Raw genomic sequence first — 18,386 nt, 5'->3', positions numbered from 1 at the left:
GGTTAGTTTCTAGGAATGCCTTGCTCTTAAATGTTTCAAACAGTTTTAGATACAGTGCCCAAGGCAGAGGGCTACATAACCCCGACTTTTATAACTTCATTCCTTTACATTTGGAAGACTTACAGACTCAGGAATCTGGAGCCTTTATAGGAGTCAAAGGAGAGATGATTTAACTCTTGCTGATTGTCACAGAGAATAGGAAACAATTGCAATTTCAGATCTTGAACCCTTATACTTGAGGCCTTTATATTCATATTAAATGGCCTATGGATTCCATGCAGAGCTAAACAGATTGTTTCCTTTTTTTTTAGAGAAAGAGAGAGTGCACACACGGGGTGGGGCGGGGAGCAGAAGGGGGGCAGAGCGAGACGGAAAGAAAGAGTCTCAAGCAGGTTACGGGCAACGTGAAGCCCAATGTGGGGCTTGATCTCACAACCCCAAGATCATGACCTGAGCCAAAGTCAAGAGTTGGAGGCTTAACTGACTGAGCCACACAGGCGCCCCAACAGATTATTTTCTTATTCATGAATGTCTTTTCTTCTTTATCTTCCCTTTGTCCACTATAATTTGAAATTAGAGGGGCGCCTAGGTGGCTCAGATGTTTAAGTGTCTGCCTTTGGCTCAGGTCGTGGTCTCCAGGTCCTATGATTGAGCCCCACATTGGGCTCCCGGCTCAGCAGAAAGTCTGTTTTTCCCTCTGCCTCTCCCCCTGCTTGTGCTCTCTCTGTCTCTCTCAAATGAATAAATAAAATCTTTTAAAAAAATTTAAAAAAATAAATAAATAAAAAAAGAAATTAGAGGGAGGAAAACTATTTTGTTAGCACATAATTAGGAAAGACCTCCTAGAGACTGGTAAACTTACAAGTTGGGAACTGATACAGGGCAACTCCTTGCTGGCTTCCAAGTGATGATTGCTTCTGGGGTAGTTTCCATAGGGATTAGTCTAACTCAGGTTCATAATGGGTTATCTGGCTGGATAGAACTGGGAAGTTTGGTGGGAAGGGCAGAGTGGTGAACATTTAGCTGAGATCTCCAACATCTTTACAATTTCTAAGCTAATGAGTTGGGAGCAGGAAGAAAGAATAACTCTGGCCTTAAAAATTCATTTTCCCTCAAAGTTCCTACTGCCAGTTCTCTGAAAAGCTGGGAAACATGGAAAATCCAGAATGGCATTTTGTCCCTGTTGCTGTAGCTCCTGGACTTTTCCTTACAGTGTTCTAATTTATAAGAAAAGGGAATTACTCTAGGTAGGAGATGTGGAGATGGCTATAAATTAAATAGCTTCCTTAGCTTATTATAAATTTTAGTTGTCAGCATTTGCAACAGTTGAGCAAGTGCTTATTAGATGTTTTCTTTGAGCAGTACTCTCTCTGGTCCATTAGTTCTCAAGTTTGAAGGAAGTTTTCTGGGGAAGAATTTGTTTTTTTCCCCAACAGCTCTCACTTTGGTTTAATAGCTAATAGAAAAAATTCCTTGTTTATGTCTTTGTGTTCCACATTTGTGTGTGTGTGTGTGTGTGTGAGAGTATGTGTGTGTGTGTGTTCATATATGCACTAGAGGAAGAAAGGGATGTGGTGGCTTCTGGGGTAAAGTTAGCAGGTACAGCAGAGGGCTGGAGCCTCAGTCCGATTCTCTCACTGTACATACCTCAGGCCCTTGTGTTTCCATAGTTCTCTGCTGAGAACTAGGGGCATTGTTGGGTTGGCTGCCAACCAGACACCGTGCTATATAGTGTGTGGCTAAGGGATTCACTGGAGGTAAAAGCCTAGTCATTTCTAAGGATTGAGGAAAAAAATGGCTTTGAGGATAGCTATTATCCTCTGTTTCTGTAGTATAATTAGTTGAACACAAATGCAATTATCTGTTGCTTTTTATTTTTTTAGAAATTACTGTTACCAAATTGACTTTTCTCTTGACCTTCTGCATGCTTCAGTTTCTTTCACTCTGGTATCCACGTGCTCTTTCCTCAAGGAATACAAATGATATCAGTCTTAACAAAAACTAATCGGGAGGGAACCATAGTTTGTATGTTTTAAACAACAATAGAATAGCCTTTTAGGCTTTTGGAAGAGGGAGCTTTTTAGAGTTGGGTGTTAGAGCTGGTCTAGGCAGGCCAGTGACATCTGTGAAGGAAGACAGATTTTAGGAGGAGGAACAGGGCTGATGAATAAATAGTAGCATGAGAGGGAAAGCCCTCTTTGGCTTCCGAGGTAGGGAGGTGGGAAGATAAGAGTGCTGTTCATCAGAACAAACCAACAGGGATTTGGGAGTTTGGAGAGCAGACTCTTTTTAAGAGTTTCCAGAATGAGGGCGTCTGGGTGGCTCAGTTGGTTAAGCGACTGCCTTCGGCTCAGGTCATGATCCTGGAGTCCTGGGATCGAGTCCCACATCGGGCTCCTAGCTCAGGGGTGAGCCTGCTTCTCCCTCTGACCTTCTCCCCTCTCATGCTGTTTCTCTCTCTCTCGCTCTCTAATACATAAATAAATAAAATCTTTAAAAAAAAAAAAAAAAAAACGAGTTTCCAGAATGAGTCTCATATAAGTTCTGAGGCAGGAAGTTGAGAGAACATATCACAAGTGGTCACTTTGTGGGGGGAAATTGTAGCAAACAGTAATGTCAGTGTCTTAGCACTTAGGCCAGGAACCACAGGGCTCCTCCAAGGGTTTAAAGTAAAATGTGTAGAATACGATGTGTACAACTGGAGATATTTTCTAGGATCCAAGTAGAGCCCTTGTCTTAACCAAAGGACATGAGGTTTTGATCTCTCATACCTGCCAGATAAGTGGAATTACAGGCATTCAGCTCTAAGATTATATACATATAAACCTTATGAAGTTTTGCCAGATTGCACTTAATTGGCCTCCACAGAAGTGGAGTCTATGTTTGTTGCCTTTCCTCTTTCAGCTGGATATCTGTGATTCATGGGATGTAGGCTTGTGTTTCTTTACCTTTTCTAATAAGGTGTACTATTTTTAAGGTCCAAAAATTATTATACTCCTCACAAGATGATAGTTGTATTTTTAGTATCTTTTTATGAAAAAATACATAACAAAAAGCTGCTGTGATTTCAGTGATGCTTTAAAAAAAAATTTTTTTTTTAAAAGATTTTATTTATTTATTTGAGAGAGAATGAGAGAGAGCACATAAGAGGGGTTAGGGTCAGAGGGAGAAGCAGACTCTCTGCCGAGCAGGGAGCCTGATGCGGGACTCGATCCAGGGATGTCAGGATCATGACCTGAGCCGAAGGCAGTCGCTTAACCAACTGAGCCACCCAGGCGCCCTTAAAATTTTTTTTTTAAAGTAATCTCTACACCCCATGTGGGGCTCAAACTCAGGACCCCGAGATCAAGAGTCATATGTTCTTCCAACTGAGCCAGCCAGGCACCCATCAGTAATGCTTTTAAATCAGTTTGTCTTTATTAGTAACACCATAATCTACATCCAGTTGAAATATAGTATATAAATATTTGTAAGATATATTATTTATTCAGACAGAAGGTGGTGCTTATACAGATTCCTTATAATAGCTCCATGGCCCCACAGAGGTTCACATTCCATGCCTGGGTTGTGAATCACTCCTATGGATTGAGGTTAAGATGTGTGTTCAGAAAACTACCTATTCATGCATGGAAATTTGTAGGCTTATTTGAAGTCAGTGATATCAATAATTTTTAAAGCCAGGCTATAAATATTTCACATTCCTGTTTGACCAAGTCTTGAGATAAGCAGAATACATAAAATGTGAATTCTTTAGAAATGGGACTTCTGACTTGCTGTTGCTTTGTTTATTCTACTTAGAGCTAATAGTCCAGTGCTCTTGAATGTCTTAACAAGCTTGGACAGCGGTCATGTATCCTTTTGCAGATTTTTGTGTGTGGACTATAATTAGTATAGCACAATGGATGAAACGTTTTCTGTAGTAGGATGTGGCTTCTTCATGAGACTTCCAGTGATTGTGTAATGTTGGGAAATTTCAGAAGAGTCTTTGAATAGTAAAAAGCAGAAGACATCTCCACCCATATGAGCTTAAAATTTAGTTAGAAACAAAACCTACATAAAACAGGTAGAGAAAGATTTAAGTGAACATAATTTAATGGAGAAAACTTTGGAGACTTTGGAGTCAGAATTCAAATGGTTGTGGGTTTAAAATCTAGAGTCTCAGATTTGATCCTCAGAGCAATGCTGTAGAAACAGAAGATAGAGTAGGCAAGATCCCATTGAGAGATAAGTAAACAGAAATCGCATCTCAAAACTTCATTTGCCTAAGGACACAGCTGGTACACTGAAGAGCCAGAATTTGAATCCAGGTGTTTTGACTCCATGCCTCGTCTTTTTTACCTCCATAAGGCACACAATCCAAAGTCCTTAGGTCGAGGGTCTACGCCATCACTAATAAGGGTCTAACCCATCTTTTTCAGCCTTTTCTCTCTCTCTTCCCACAAACCTTCGCTCCCACATTTGGCAGGTCCTGGCCAAGGATCACAGGTAAGGTGTCTGTTTCCTTTTGATGGCTTGCCGTTTAGCTCCAGTTAAATTGTCTGTGTTCTTAACCTCGTAATTCATGTAGTTCCTCCTATCAAGGTAAATCCTGTCGTCGTCCTCCTCCTCTCCTCACCCTGCCCCCATTTAACTATGACAAGAGGTCATCTGTCCAAAGAGAAAGACAAGAGGATTTGTGAATTTAGGAGAAAGGAAAAGGCTGCAAATATCGCTCTGGGCATTTATTTCAAAGGAAAGAGATGGGACCAAAGAGACTGACAAGTATTCAGTTGAAGCCGGGCATTATGCTCTGTGGTGCACCTGGGCACACAAAGCTTCTTCTTCCTCCAGCCACGCTGTGGGGATGCTCTTGAATGCCAGGGTCTCTCCATTTCTTCATTTTCATGCCAAGTCAGTCACTGGCTCTGTCTCTCTTTTCCTATCCTACCTATCTTTGCTTGTTTCTTCTCTCTTCTTTTTAGTGTTAAATAAAAATTTCTTCAAAAAGAATTGTTCTCATTTTGTTTGGCTTGCTTGTTTATTTTACTGTGTTGGAGGAAGGGGGGAGGAAAACTTTTTCTTCAGTACAAAAACACACGTACCACATACTTATCCAATGTTTGAGTGAGAACTGTCCACCAGCTACTTTTGTAAAAGTTGTTCTTTTTTTTTTTCTTTCTTAAGTGGTTACAGAGGTGGGAAGAAAGGCAGGTTTGTTACGGCAGTGAGGAGGGGAGCTCAAGGAATACATTATTTGTCCCACCTTACATTTCCCAGGTTCTTGGCATATTTAGCATCTCTTCCCTGCGCTGTTTTCTTCTCTGTGTATGTTGTAATGTGAAAGGTAGCAAGCTAAAGAGAGGTTTATCTTGCTGTAACTTGTTTTTTTAAAGTTTCTGGCACAAGGCTTACAAAGCTGTAGAAAGAAAAAGGAAAGTTTGTATTACTGTCATACAACTTAGATACCTGATAATTCATTGTTTGGCCCTGGTGACTAGGGAGGGAATGGAAAGGAAGGAAGGAAGGGTATATAAAACTCTTCTCTATAATCAGTTGTATCTTATTGCTAAAGTTGCAGTTGTGACCTCTAGCAAATCTGACTGGGCTGGTGGAAGTGGGGAGGAAGCCAACCTTCAGTGTCTCCTTGCAGGAAGGTAGGGCAATCAAAGAAGAAATAGATGCCTCCTAAAAATTCCAGGTAGGTTTTCCATGTGAAGGCTGACACAGTGATAGGACAGGGATACTCACTGAAGGTGGTTTCATGAGCTGAGGGAGGCCCAGAGATCCAGGAAACTTCCCATCCTTTTTTTTTTTTTTTTTGAAGATTTTATGCATTTATTAGAGGGAAAAGCAAACTCCCCACTGAGCAGAGAGCCTGATGTGGGACTCGATCCCAGGACCTTGATATCAGGACCGGAGCTGAAGGCAGACGCTTAACCAACTGAGCCACCCAGGCGCCCCTTCCTCATCCTTTTGATAACATATAAGCATCCTAACTTGATCTACGTGATCTCTCTGGGCCTGACAAAATGTGTGTCCTTTTATTCTACTGAACATTACCCTTTCCATAGTTCTGCTAAGCCTTCATTTGGGGGGAGAAGGATAAAAGGCATCAACTATCAAAAGTTCATTCCCTTTACCTGATTGGAAAGGGGAAAAGAGCTGAGAGAGTTTTTGCTCTAGCATAACTTGGGAGTCAAAGGTAGTAAGTGGTCATAGATTGCATGGTTAGACTCAATTTCCTTTTCAGAGTAGTTGTTTCTGTATGAAGAAATACAATTTATTTTACTAACAGAGTAGCTAACTATCTGAGGGAATTTAGATTCAATAAAGAATTAGGTCTAAAGGGTCAGACTGCTTGATATTCACAACTGTCATAGGCTTATATTTGGCACGTCCTTACCAAGGATCATAGTTAAGGTCTGTTTTCTTTTGATAGTTTGCAGTTAAGAGGCTGGAATAACGGGGCACCTGGGTGGCTCAGTCGGTTAAGCATCTGCGTTCAGCTCAGGTCATGATCCCAGTGTCCTGGGATAGAGCCCCACGTTGGGCTCTCTGCTCAGCGGGAGCCTGCTTCTCCCTCTCCCTCCCACTTCCCCTGCTTGTACTCTCTGTCAAATAAATAAATGAAATCTTGAAAACACACACACACACACAAAAAAAACCTTAAAAAAAAAAAGGCTGGAATAAGGGAGGAGGCAATCTCAGAATAGGGAGCGTGGTGAAGGAGTTGAGAGAGAAGATACTTAGCATATAGTAGGTAATTACTGAGAGCACATGGTTTTGGGGTGAGAAGGTCCTGTATTCCTGTGAACTGGAGCAACATTTAAGCTCTTTGTGTCTGTTTACTGATGAGTAATCAGGGAATGTTTGCCTGGAAGGGTTATATGGGGTAAGAATCACTGTATGTAAAACCTAACCCATCATACAAATTCTTTAAACAAATTTAATAAGAGCTTACTATGTCCCTGGTACTGTCTTTTTGTTGGGGTAAATGAGACAAAGCCCCTGCATTTATAGAGCTTATATTCTGGTGGCATGCAAACAGTGGTAGTTATTGATTAGAGGAAAGCTTTTAAAAAAAATGGAATTAAGAATGCCAAGGATAGGGACTCCTGGGTGGTTCAGTCGGCTAAGCGACTACCTTCGGCTCAGGTCATGATCCCAGGGTCCTTGGATCGAGTCCCGCATCGGGCTCCTTGCTTGGCAGGGATTCTGCTTCTCCCTCTGCTGCTCCCCCTGCTTGTGCTCTCCCTCTCTGTCTCTGACAAATAAATAAAATCTTAAAAAAAAAAAAAAAAAGAATGCCAAGGACAGGCGGGGCGCCTGGGTGGCTCAGTCAGTTAAGCATCTGCCTTTGGCTCAGGTCATGATCTCAGGGTCCTGGGATCGAGTCCCGCATTGGGCTCTCTGCTCATCGAGGAGTCTGCTTCTCCCTCTCCCTCTCCTTCTGTGTTCTCTCCCTCTCAAATAAGTAAAATATTAAAAAAAAAAAAAAAATGCCAAGGACAGGCAAAGAGCTGCATCAGTTACTGATTATGCAAAAATGTAATGGCAAATCATCGTGAGTTCCAATCTGTTATCTAATAGGGAAACCCATGATCTATATTGATGTGATGCTCAGAGGACTCACCTACAAGTGTCTATACTCAATCTGCCCATCAGCCTTTGCCAAAGAGCTGCATTTTTATTTATTTATTTTTTTAAAAGATCTTATTTATTTGAGAGAGAGCACATGAGAGGGGGGAGGGTCAGAGGGAGAAGCAGACTCTCCGCTGAGCAGGGAGCCTGATGCGGGACTCGATCCCGGGACTCCAGGATCATGACCTGAGCCGAAGGCAGTCACTTAACCAACTGAGCCACCCAGGTGCCCCAAGAGCTGCATTTTTATTTTTATTTTATTTATTTATTTATTTTTAAAGATTTTATTTATTTGACAGAGAGAGCACAAGCAGAGGGAGACAGAGGGAGAAGCAGGCTCCCTGCCGAGCAAGGAGCCCGATGTGGGACTCGATCCCAGAACTCTGGGATCATGACCCGGGCCGAAGGCAGCCGCTTAACAGACTGAGCCACCCAGGTGTCCCAAGAGCTGCATTTTTAAAACCCACCTCCAGACCTGGTCTGACTTTTGCCTTGTTCATAGGCAAATATCTGTTGCCTTAACTTGTAGTCTTCTGTTGGCCCAGTGAGTAGAGGCAGCTGTATTTATTTATTTGACTCTCCCACAAGCTTGCTTTCCTAACAGGTCTGACCTCCTATCCAATGGAAAAGGTGTTTCATCCATCTTCCTCTGGTTATTATAAAGTCTTGAGTCCCTTTGGACCAGTTTTGCCCTCATGTTGGTTTGATGTTTTCCTGTGGACAGCCAGGGCCTGAGCAGCACTTCACTCTCCCACTCTAGGCTTCCTTTCTACGTCTCCTCTTGGAGGATAATCAAGATGTCAGAGGTGTAGCACCCTCACTACCTGGGGTGCTTAAGGTTCTTCTGAACATACCTTGAAGGGCCACCAGGCTGGTGACCAGCATCACCCAGGCTTTTTCTTGCAGGAAGCCTGAACTGAGAGTGCCTTTACTGTGACTGAACTCGGAGTATCCTGTTTGTTTCAATCCCTTCACTGTGTAGTTCCCTGTCTCTGATTCAAAAGAGAATTAATTATCAGGGGAGGGTTTCAGAAATCATTAATACCTCCTTTTGCATCATCTCAGAACATCTTTTTTGATCTCCAAGGACAGCGCTCAGCACAATTTATTGCCCAAATAAGTATTTTTTAACATTAATGGGTAGTGATGATGAGGTACTTAAACAGCGAAAAATAGATACAGAATCTATGTGTCACACTGGGGATGCAAACAGAACAGAACAGAACAGGAACTTTAAAGTCTTGTTAGACAGCTAAAATAGCTTAGTCACCTTGGACTTGGGTGCCCCCTCACTTAAAAACCATCTTCCAGAGTGTGTCAAGCAGTTTAGCGTAAGTTAAAATCTGGGCTTTGGAATAGATCTGGATTTTTATTCACCATTTACTAGCTGAATAAAATTACCCCAAATTACCTTTGAGACTGACTTTTCACATGACAACAGCTGCAACCTCAAAAAGGCCATGAAGATTAAATGAAATAATCGATGCATCATTCAGCACAATGCTTGGCACACATGGTAATAAATGTAGTAGTAAATGGTAGACATTGTTTACTGATACTATATGTTACTTGTCTGGCTTTGTTAGTTTCACCTTCCAAAAGGAACTTTTATCATCTCTGCCTTTGGTGAGTATCCGTATGTGCTGACTCTAATACTTAAATATACTGAGGATGAGAAAGGCATTTTGTCTTACGGAGCGCCATCACAAGTAGAAATGCTTAGGGCATATTAAAAGAATGTGACTAGATTATAGACTATATATAGATTAGTTTATAAGGAGTAAGGGCTTTCTTGCTCCCCCCATTCTCTTCTCCAAGCTTAGCATTGTGTCTGTGGGATGCACAATCAATATGAGAAGTGTGAGAAGAATGACAAGAGTTTCCCCTAGTGAGATCAACTGGAACAGAGTATTCACATAAATAGAATGAAATTTTTTTTTTTAAAGATTTTATTTATTTATTTGAGAGAGAGAGAATGAGAGACAGAGAGCATGAGAAGGAGGAAGGTAGAGGGAGAAGCAGACTCCCTGCTGAGCAGGGAGCCCGATGCGGGACTTGATCCCGGGACTCCAGGATCATGACCTGAGCCGAAGGCAGTCGCTTAACCAACTGAGCCACCCAGGCGCCCCAAATAGAATGAAATTTTATAGAGCCTCCGGTGCGAGGCAAAAGTAATTTAGACTTTGTCCCATAGACAGTGAAAAGCCTTTAAAACTGGTGGTGTGGCATGTACAAATTAGCATTTTAGAAAGAGGTCAGGTGGCTGTTTGGTTTGGAGGCAGAGATAGTATTTAGAGTTGATGGATCATTTATTAGGTAACAGCTCAGTGCCAGGCCCTGAGGTAGGTGTGGGAGGAGATACAACGATGAATAAGACGAGGTTGGATCTCAAGGGGCTTGCCAGGAGACTATTGGGAATATTTTAAGTGTGAGATGATGAAGACTTGGGAAACCCCTTTGGAAAGGAATAAAAAGTGGGGAAGAACTACTTGTACTTAGTAAATGTATGGAGAAGAGAAAAAATCAAGATTTTGACTAAATCATGGGCAGAACTAGGGTCTCAGATTTGAGTGAGGAGATGGCAGGGCAGTCAGAAGCTAGGAGCCCAGTCAGTGAAAATGTTAAATTGAAACTTAGGAAGAGGTTAGAGCTAGAGAAGTTGATTTGTGGGTCAGTTTGCAAGAAGGTGCAGGTAAAATCATGAGGGTGAATGAGAACTTGGGAGAAACAATAGGGAAAAGATCAGAGGTGAGGAGTGAGTCTTGGGGAATGAATTCTCATGTTTGAGAGGTGGGAGGGGGAAATGGAGGCAGAGAAGGAGAGAAAGAACAGCCAGAAAGGTGGGAAAACCAGGGAAGTAGAGAGTCGCAGAAGCCAATAGAGATGGGAGAGAATGGAAGTGCTAGATGCTGTAGCGAGGTCAGAGGGGAAGACACCAGGAAGCAAGGAAGAACATATAAATCAATCTAGACTGACATAGAAAACGTGGATTAACTGCTAGCCATAGGAAATGATTAAAATATTTGTTAAAAGGCTCTGGGCTAGGTTTTTATTTGGGAGGGGGTGTAATTTATTTCTAGTTTTCTTGAAGTTAAAATATAGTATTTGAAAGTTCATAAAGAATAATAGCAGTGTCTTTTTTTCCTCCTAGGCTTATTTCCCCGGGACAACCACTGTCAACTTAGATGTATTCCTAAATAGTATGCTTATATTACCACTTCTTGATGATAAAATTTAGGCATTATCTATTGATTTTCTGTTAAAAGAAGATGAGGATATGTAGATAAACCTCTACCCACTTTCCTTCTCTGCATCTTTTACAAATCATTATATTACACATTGTAGTTAAATTAATGTTTATGTAATTTGGGTTCTGTAAATGTTACGTATTACAGAGCCAAGTTGTGTGCCATGATTAGGTTTCCTTTTGTAAAATTTGGTGTTTTCCCTGGAGATGATGATCACCTTATTTTTTTTTTAGCCAGGCAGAATTTTCCATATCCGTATCTTTAATCCTTCATCCAATCTGTCACAGACCTTCAGAAAGATAACCTATCAATTCTGTTTTCCCCTCCTCAAGATCTTCCAGAGCCCTCTTTCTCTTGTTCCTTTTGGACTAATTGCCTGTTTTGGCCATTTTTCATTCTAGAATTTCCTTATTTCCTTTCCCCTATTAGAGTCCTTACTTTCCCGGATCCCATTTTATCCACTCTACCTATTCACTTCCTGTTTTTCTGAAGCACACCTCTGGTGGCTTTTTAAGATCACATGGAAGGCAATCTTTTTTTTTTTTTTTTTTTGGAGTCATTGCATGTCTGTCTTTATTCTTTCCTCCCATTCGATTGGTAGTTTGGATGGGTATAGAATTCCAATTAGAACATAATTCTCAGTTTTGAAGGCTTGTTCCTTTGGGAATATAGAAACACAAGAGTCACTCTCTGCTGGGCCTATGAGGAAGTCATATATAAAGCTGAGTCTGGAGTTGACCGTATTTAGGTTTTGTCTAAGTAGTAACAGAGTAGGGGAGTAGGCACAAAATAAAGGAAATATGCAGGGATGAGAGGCCTTACTGCCCCAGAGAGATTGAGACTGTAACTGTTTAGGTTCTGTTGGCTTTCTGGTTTCTGATTCCAGAAACCAGATCTCATGAGGGCTTTATTCCTTTATTCCTGCTTTACTATTTGTTCCTTTTAACCTATGGCAGCTTGAGTAGGTTTCTGTTTCTTACAACTAAATGTTCATTAAAACAACCATCCGTTTTATCTCAAATCCATCTCTGTCACAGCGTGAAGGCTCAGTGTCTATATTTAGAAATAGAACCACATTTCTGAGAGTTCTCTGAATTAGAAGCAGAAAGCCTGAATTTCAGACCTTAATCTGCTTTTACTGGCACTGGTCAGTGAGACAAATTGAACAAATTGCTTTACCTCCATGTAACTCAGTCTCAGTGTCAATAAAAATGAAATGGTTTACCTCAGTAAGGTTTTTAAAATAAAAGACGAAATGAGATTACTTTTTGTATTCATGCTGTGAGCATTTGCCACTGCAGTGGGCCTGGTGGGAAATGACTGAGTGATGGGCATGACTCTTCCCCCAAGAAGACTGCCTATCCAGGACCTGAAGTAACTATTTCTGTCTCTAGCTGTTGACCCTGCTTATGATCTCATCTGCTGGCATGTGGGGTATCAGAGCTTACCTGTGACTAAAACAGAGAAAAAGTGGCCCTGAAGGCGGATTTCTGGTGTCTGGCTCGTGGCACAACACTGGTAGGTCCCGCTGTCCGATGGTGTGGTTTGGTTTATGGTGAACACCAACTTAGATGATCTTTCACTGACACCATCTCTCCCAGGATCCCGTTTAAGTCTCAGTTGCTCTAAGCTGGTCTCAGGGAAACAGTCCGAAGACCTGTCCTTGCACAAAAACACTATAGCCCCCTCAGCCTCTTCTTTCTTATACTGCAAAGTACAGATCAAGCTTAGTCGTTTTCCTTCCTGGTGAAACGAGCTTTGGATGCGCATGCACCCTGGAATGGGAAGGGGGAAGAATTAGCCATGGGAAGTTTGCTCACACAGACTAAGTTCACTCACATAGAAATGTTGAGGCAGAGGTGGGGACTGCCCAATAGACATTAAATACCACCTCTTAGAAGAGTAGTCTATGGGCTATACCCATATCTGAGGGAGACCTGTAATCCCAGTTATTCATTAATTCAGAAATGGTTTATATTTTATTTCTACTCCAAATAGAACTTGTATAAGACCTTTATTAAAGTGCATTTATATACATCTAATCCTTGGTATAGCCCTAGAACCATGTACTGTTGTTCCCATTTTATAAACTGAGGTGCACAGTGGTTAAATGGGTTGCTAAAGTTGACATATGTCATATATATATATATACATATATATTTTTTTTTTTTTGAGAGAGAGAGAGAGTGGGGAGGGGAGGGGCAGAGGGAGGGGGGTGCAGAGAGAATCCTAAGCAGGCTCCATGTCCAGCATGGAGCCCGACGTAGGGCTTGATCTCATGACCCTGAGATCATGACCTGAGCCAAAATCAAGAGTTGGATGCTCAACTGACTGAGCCACCCAGGCACCCCAAGTTGACACATGTTGTAGTATCAGAATCTCAAACCTGGATTTCATAAATTTAGAATGTATAAGATCCTGAAAGAATCTTAGATTGAGGGCCAGATTACCAGGTTCTTGGCAACACATAGCAGAGGCAGAATGTCTGATGGGGAGGGTAATAGTTTTAACAGAAAAAGAAAAACTATGTTTTTCACCCTTTCATTAGTGTCAAGAGGGAGTGGGTCCTTTTCTTCCCCACCAGAAAAAAATCTTGGGATCCATCCCTCCTCATGAGTCCAGGATTTTCCCTGATGGCAGTCTCTGCTCTGGGGATCTGGGGAGGGGCTGTCCTCACCGCCAAGCTGGATGTCCATGATTGCCAGCAGAATGGCCAGGGCCAAGCAACCTCTGCCAGGTGCCATCAGCATCCTGCACGTTGTCAGCAGCCGCAGGAACTTGAAGCAAATGTTGGCTCTAATGATGTCCTTGGCCTCACTTTCCTGAAAGCACATGAGGACTCCTAGACAAGGCCTCCCAGGGCTCCAAGACCATCTCCATGTTCCAGGCACTAGCTTAAGTTGGCTAGAGTCAGGTGGGGGAAGGCTTGGGCATGAGAGTCCAGCTGGCTGGGAAGTGAGACAGTTAATCAAGTGAGGTGTACTGGAGAGAAGAGAGGAGAAAAGAGGGAAGAGACAGAGAGAGACACTAAAGGCTATATTTGCAGAATATTTTTTTCTAAATTAAGTTGTATTACTGGGTCAAAGAATATGAACACACATTTTTTTCTACTATGTATTATCAGATTGCTTTCCAGAAATATGGTTGAGATTCGGATATTCAGCAAGAATGTGCTTGTCAGCACTGAATATTGTCTTTTACATTTTTGCCAATTTGATGAATGAAAAATTAGATCTCACTGTTGTTTTATTTTGCATTTCCATGACTAGTGAGGGTGAGGATCTCTTCATATATTTATTGGTCATTCGTATTTCCTCTTCTATGAATTGCCTGTTCATATTCTTTGCATTTTTTCCCAAGTCAACTTTCTAAAAAATCAGTTTTTCTCTATATTAGAGAGTTACCCTGACTTTTTTTTCTTTTTTTCACAAATATTTTCTCCCAATTCATTGTTTGTCTCTTGAAATCATGTTTCTTTCCATCAGGAAAATTCACATCTGTATTGTAGTTAAATACAGTGCATCTATCTTTTAAGTCATCTGTAGTACTCTGTATTGTTTAAGAAAGTTTCCCTCAGGCTAGAGTTACACTTTTTCCCAACATTTTATTGTTTTACCTTTTTATGTTTATATCTTCTAATCCTAGCTGAGAAAAATTGTTCTCATGTCAAAAAACCCAAACTGAACCCAAAGCAAAACCAAGATAACACCTGAATTTTCATCAGTTGGAAATGGTTGAATAAATTTTGACTCATTCATACAGTAGAATATTATATATTATTAAAAAGAATGAGTTCTCTAAGTATGAGCCTGAAGGGGGATCAATAATATACCATTATGTCAAAAAAGGCAAATTGCGGGGCTATGCATATAAAATAAATATTTTTATTTTTTTAAAAATCCTCTCTCTTTATATAAATGTTTTAAAAATATATTTAAACACTTTTGTAGTTTATAACTGTTTGGATAGGTAATTACATTCACAGAGTTCAAACGTCAGAGGTGTACAGTTAAAACTTTCCTTCCTGCTCCCACCCCCAGTGATCTCTTGCCCCTTCCCAGATCAACCAATGTTGCCTTATTGTGGATGCTTCTAGAGATAGATTCTATGCATATTTAAGAGGTTCCATATTTTTCCTTTTATAAAAAACATCAATAACAACAATGAAGGATAGTATACAGTACACTCTGTTCTACATTTTGCTTTTTTCACTTACCAGTGTGTCCTGTGTCGACCATTCCAAATCAGTACATAAACAGCTTTCCTTCTTTAAAAATTGCTGCACAGTAATCATAGTTATGTGAATTTATTCTCATAGATTCCTACCAGTGAGGATTTTGATTATTTCTGATCTTTTTATTGAGGTATAATTGACATACATGACATGAGTTTCAGTTGTCCAAGTCATGATTTGACACTTGTATACGCTATGAAATGATCACCACAGGAGGTCTAGTCACCTTCATCACCATGAAAATTTACCCCCCAATTTTTTTCTTTTGATGAGAACTTTCAAGATTCACTCTGCCGGCAACCTTCAAATGCACACTACAGTACCATTCACTGTAGTCACCATGCTGCACACCACATCCCCATGACCTGTTCATTTCACAGCTGGAAGTCTGTACCTCCAGACCCTCTTCACCCATTTCCCCCACCCCTCAGGCTCCTCTCCTCTGGCAACCACCATTCTGTTCTTTGTATCCATGAGTTAAGTGGAAAATACTAAAAGTGGTGAACTTTTGGGGGGAAGGGCAGTTCCTATGGGTTGGGAGGCAGATGAATGTAAGGAGGCTTTTTTTTCCTCATTGCATACTCTTTCGCCTGATAAATTTTATCTTATGAATGTATTACTTTTTTTAAAAGTATTTTTATTTTTGCAAGAGAGAGAGAGAGAGAGAATGAGCAGGAGGGAGGGGCAGAGAGAGAAGCAGGCTCCCAGGGAGCCTGATGCGGGGCTCGATCCCAGGACCCTGGGATCATGACCTGAGCTGAAGGCAGATGCTTAACCAACTGAGCCACCCAGGCGCCCCTAAATTTGTCACAATCCTAATGAAATCTCCCAGTGGGTCTGGCCACCAGTGCTGCTGCCCTAGCCTTGACCTCGTGTTCCCTCTCCTATGTGTTGTCCTACTCTCTTTTTTTTTTTTTAAGATTTTATTTATTTATTTGACAGAGAGAGACACAGCGAGAGCAGGAACACAAGCAAAGGGAGTGGGAGAGGGAGAAGCAGGCTTCCCGCCGAGCAGGGAGCCCGATGTGGGACTCAATCCCAGGACTCTGGGATCATGACCTGAGCTGAAGCCAGACGCTTAACGACTGAGCCACCCAGGAGCCCTGTGTTGTCCTACTTTCATGCTGTTCCATGTCTCCACCAGAAAGTCCTGCTGAGTCTTGAAACAAAACATTGAACTTTCAGTGACATGCTTTTGTGTCTAGCTACAAAGTATTATCTTTGAAAAGGAAGATAAAGAAATGAAATCTTGCCATTTGCAACAACATGGATAGAAATGGAGGGCATTATGTTAAGCAAAATAAGTCAATCAGAGAAAGACAACTATCTTATGATCTCACTCATGTGGAATTCAAGAAACAAAACAGAGGATCATAGGAAAGGGAAGGAAAAATAAAACAAGACGAAATCAGAGAGGAAGACAAACCATAAGAGACTCTTAATCATAGGAAACAAACTGAGGGTTGCTGGAGGGAGGTGAGTGGGGGGATGGGGTAACAGGGTGATGGGCATTAAGGAGGACACGTGATATAATGAGCCCCGGGTATTATATTAGACTGATGAATCACTGACCTCTACCTCCGAAACTAATAATACACTATATGCTAATTAATTGAATTTAACTAAAAAAGGTAAACTCAAAAAGGAAGATAAAGAAGAATTGCAATTATTCATTTAGCCTAGGTTTGTGCTTAAAAGCATAGACTCTGGAGCCAGACTGCTTGTATCTCAAAACTTACTAGTTGTGTGACAGGCAAGTTTCTTAGGCTCCTGGGACAGGAACAATGCTCAGCCCTTAATAAATGGATATATTTGACAAAGACTGAACAACTATGATGTGTCAGGCACCATAGAGCACAGAGAGGTGACTAAAACAGAGGCCGGCTCTCTCAGTGATTCTATGCAGCCTCTAGTCAGAAGGACTGGTCTGTAATCTGGCTTTGGCACTAACTAGCTGCATAATGTTGGGCAAGTTTCTGACCCTCTCTGAAAAGCAGCTTACTGAGCTGTAAAGTGGTGATAATATTCTCTTCCCAGAGTTGTTCTTTGGGTTAAAAGAGGCAACCCATGTAAACTACTACACAGTTGAATGCCAGTATAGTGGCTGGCATAGAGTAAGGGCTCAGTAAGTGTTAACCATGACTAGTTTTATGCTTCCTCATATTTGCGGCAATTTACATCCCAAACACATCCACATCCACAATTGTGTTTAGTTCTTATAAAGCGCAGCTATTCTAGTCATTTAAAAATTTGTCACTTTTACTAAGCGTATGGAAGCTTAGAGAGGCATGTGAGTAGCTTAAAATCACAGCTTCTAAGTGAAGGAGCTAGGATTGTAACTCCCAAGTTATGCAGGTCTGTCATGTCCTTTGTGCCTCTTCTCACAGCTCTCCAGCCATTCAGGAACAGCTGCAATCCAAGGAGGGCTGTGCTAACAGTAATAAGTTCATAAAGTATACCAAGAAATAGGAAAGGAGAAATTCTGAATGAGAGGTCTGGAAAGGCTGCAGGACGGGAGTGCAGTTGGGTCTTGACAGATGTTTGCTGACTATGTGGTGAGGTAAGGTGGGGAATGGGCTGGGGAGATTTGTCTTCCAGCCCGGGCTGTGCATTAGCTAGCTGTAGGATGTTGAGAAGGTCATGTCCCTTCTCTAGGCGTGTTCCCTGAGGGACTGGTGCAGCGGGATGGGAGGGAGCAGGGTAGGGATTGCTTCCAAGCAAAGAGCTGCAGAGTGGCGGGCAGGCTCACAGGCGCTGATGCAAGTGGCCGGGCTTCGTGGTGCCTAGGGCCGAGCTGGAGCAAAGCGTGTAAGTTTATCGTGGGCCGTACAGGAGGCCTGGGCCAGGTGGGGGCCCTGGGGAACGGATGCTCTTGGAGTAGGTGACCTTGGTGCCTGGAGGAAGACGCACCCCAGTGTGATGCAGGCAGGGCTTGGTGGAGCGGGCACAGCCGCTTCTGCATTATGACCACTAGAGGGCGCTGCCTTCTAGTCGAAGCCGGAGATGGCCGGTGAGCCGCCGGGGCGCGGGGTAGGGCGTGCAGGCTAGCTGGGGAAAACCTGAACTAGTACTGGAGGTGTGGGCGGTGCAAGATCCGGTCTGGTGGGTCCCGAGGACGTAGTTTGTACTAGAGGCGCAACTGGCCCTCCATAGCAGGAAGAGGTGTTGGGGAGGGAAGTGGGGGGACTTTCTGGGTCCATGAGCTAGAGACAGGTCTCCTCTTCCTCATAAAACGTGGCAAGCCCCGGAGTCGGCAAGGATGAAGGTCCAGCTTAGGTTGGCAT

General features: G+C 42.1%; 1 protein-coding gene across 1 annotated transcript; it reads right to left on the bottom strand.

Moving 5' to 3' along the window:
* Positions 1-6,063: 6,063 nt before the first annotated feature.
* CD160 (CD160 molecule) lies at positions 6,064-13,618 on the bottom strand. The gene is made up of 4 exons (XM_021687979.1): positions 13,546-13,618; positions 12,317-12,643; positions 8,475-8,612; positions 6,064-6,119 (listed from the first exon to the last, which is right to left on the bottom strand). Exons 1-4 carry the CDS (start codon positions 13,616-13,618, stop codon positions 6,064-6,066), a joined length of 594 nt encoding a protein of 197 aa, XP_021543654.1.
* Between the last annotated feature and the right edge of the window lie 4,768 nt (positions 13,619-18,386).

Source organism: Neomonachus schauinslandi, chromosome 4 (assembly GCF_002201575.2).
Source record: "Neomonachus schauinslandi chromosome 4, ASM220157v2, whole genome shotgun sequence".
Classification (NCBI taxonomy): domain Eukaryota; kingdom Metazoa; phylum Chordata; class Mammalia; order Carnivora; family Phocidae; genus Neomonachus; species Neomonachus schauinslandi.
This window is presented reverse-complemented; position numbering and strand designations above follow the sequence as displayed.

Bases quoted from the DNA above. Each gene is read 5' to 3' on its own strand.
- CD160 (XM_021687979.1), bottom strand. From the start codon at position 13,618: ATGCTGATGGCACCTGGCAGAGGTTGCTTGGCCCTGGCCATTCTGCTG. The intron at 12,644-13,545 runs GTGAGGACAGCC...TTCCCATTCCAG, and splicing joins CATGGACATCCAGCTTGGCG to GGTGCATGCGCATCCAAAGC. The intron at 8,613-12,316 runs GTAAGCTCTGAT...CTTTTGAATCAG, and splicing joins TTTCTCTGTTTTAGTCACAG to AGACAGGGAACTACACAGTG.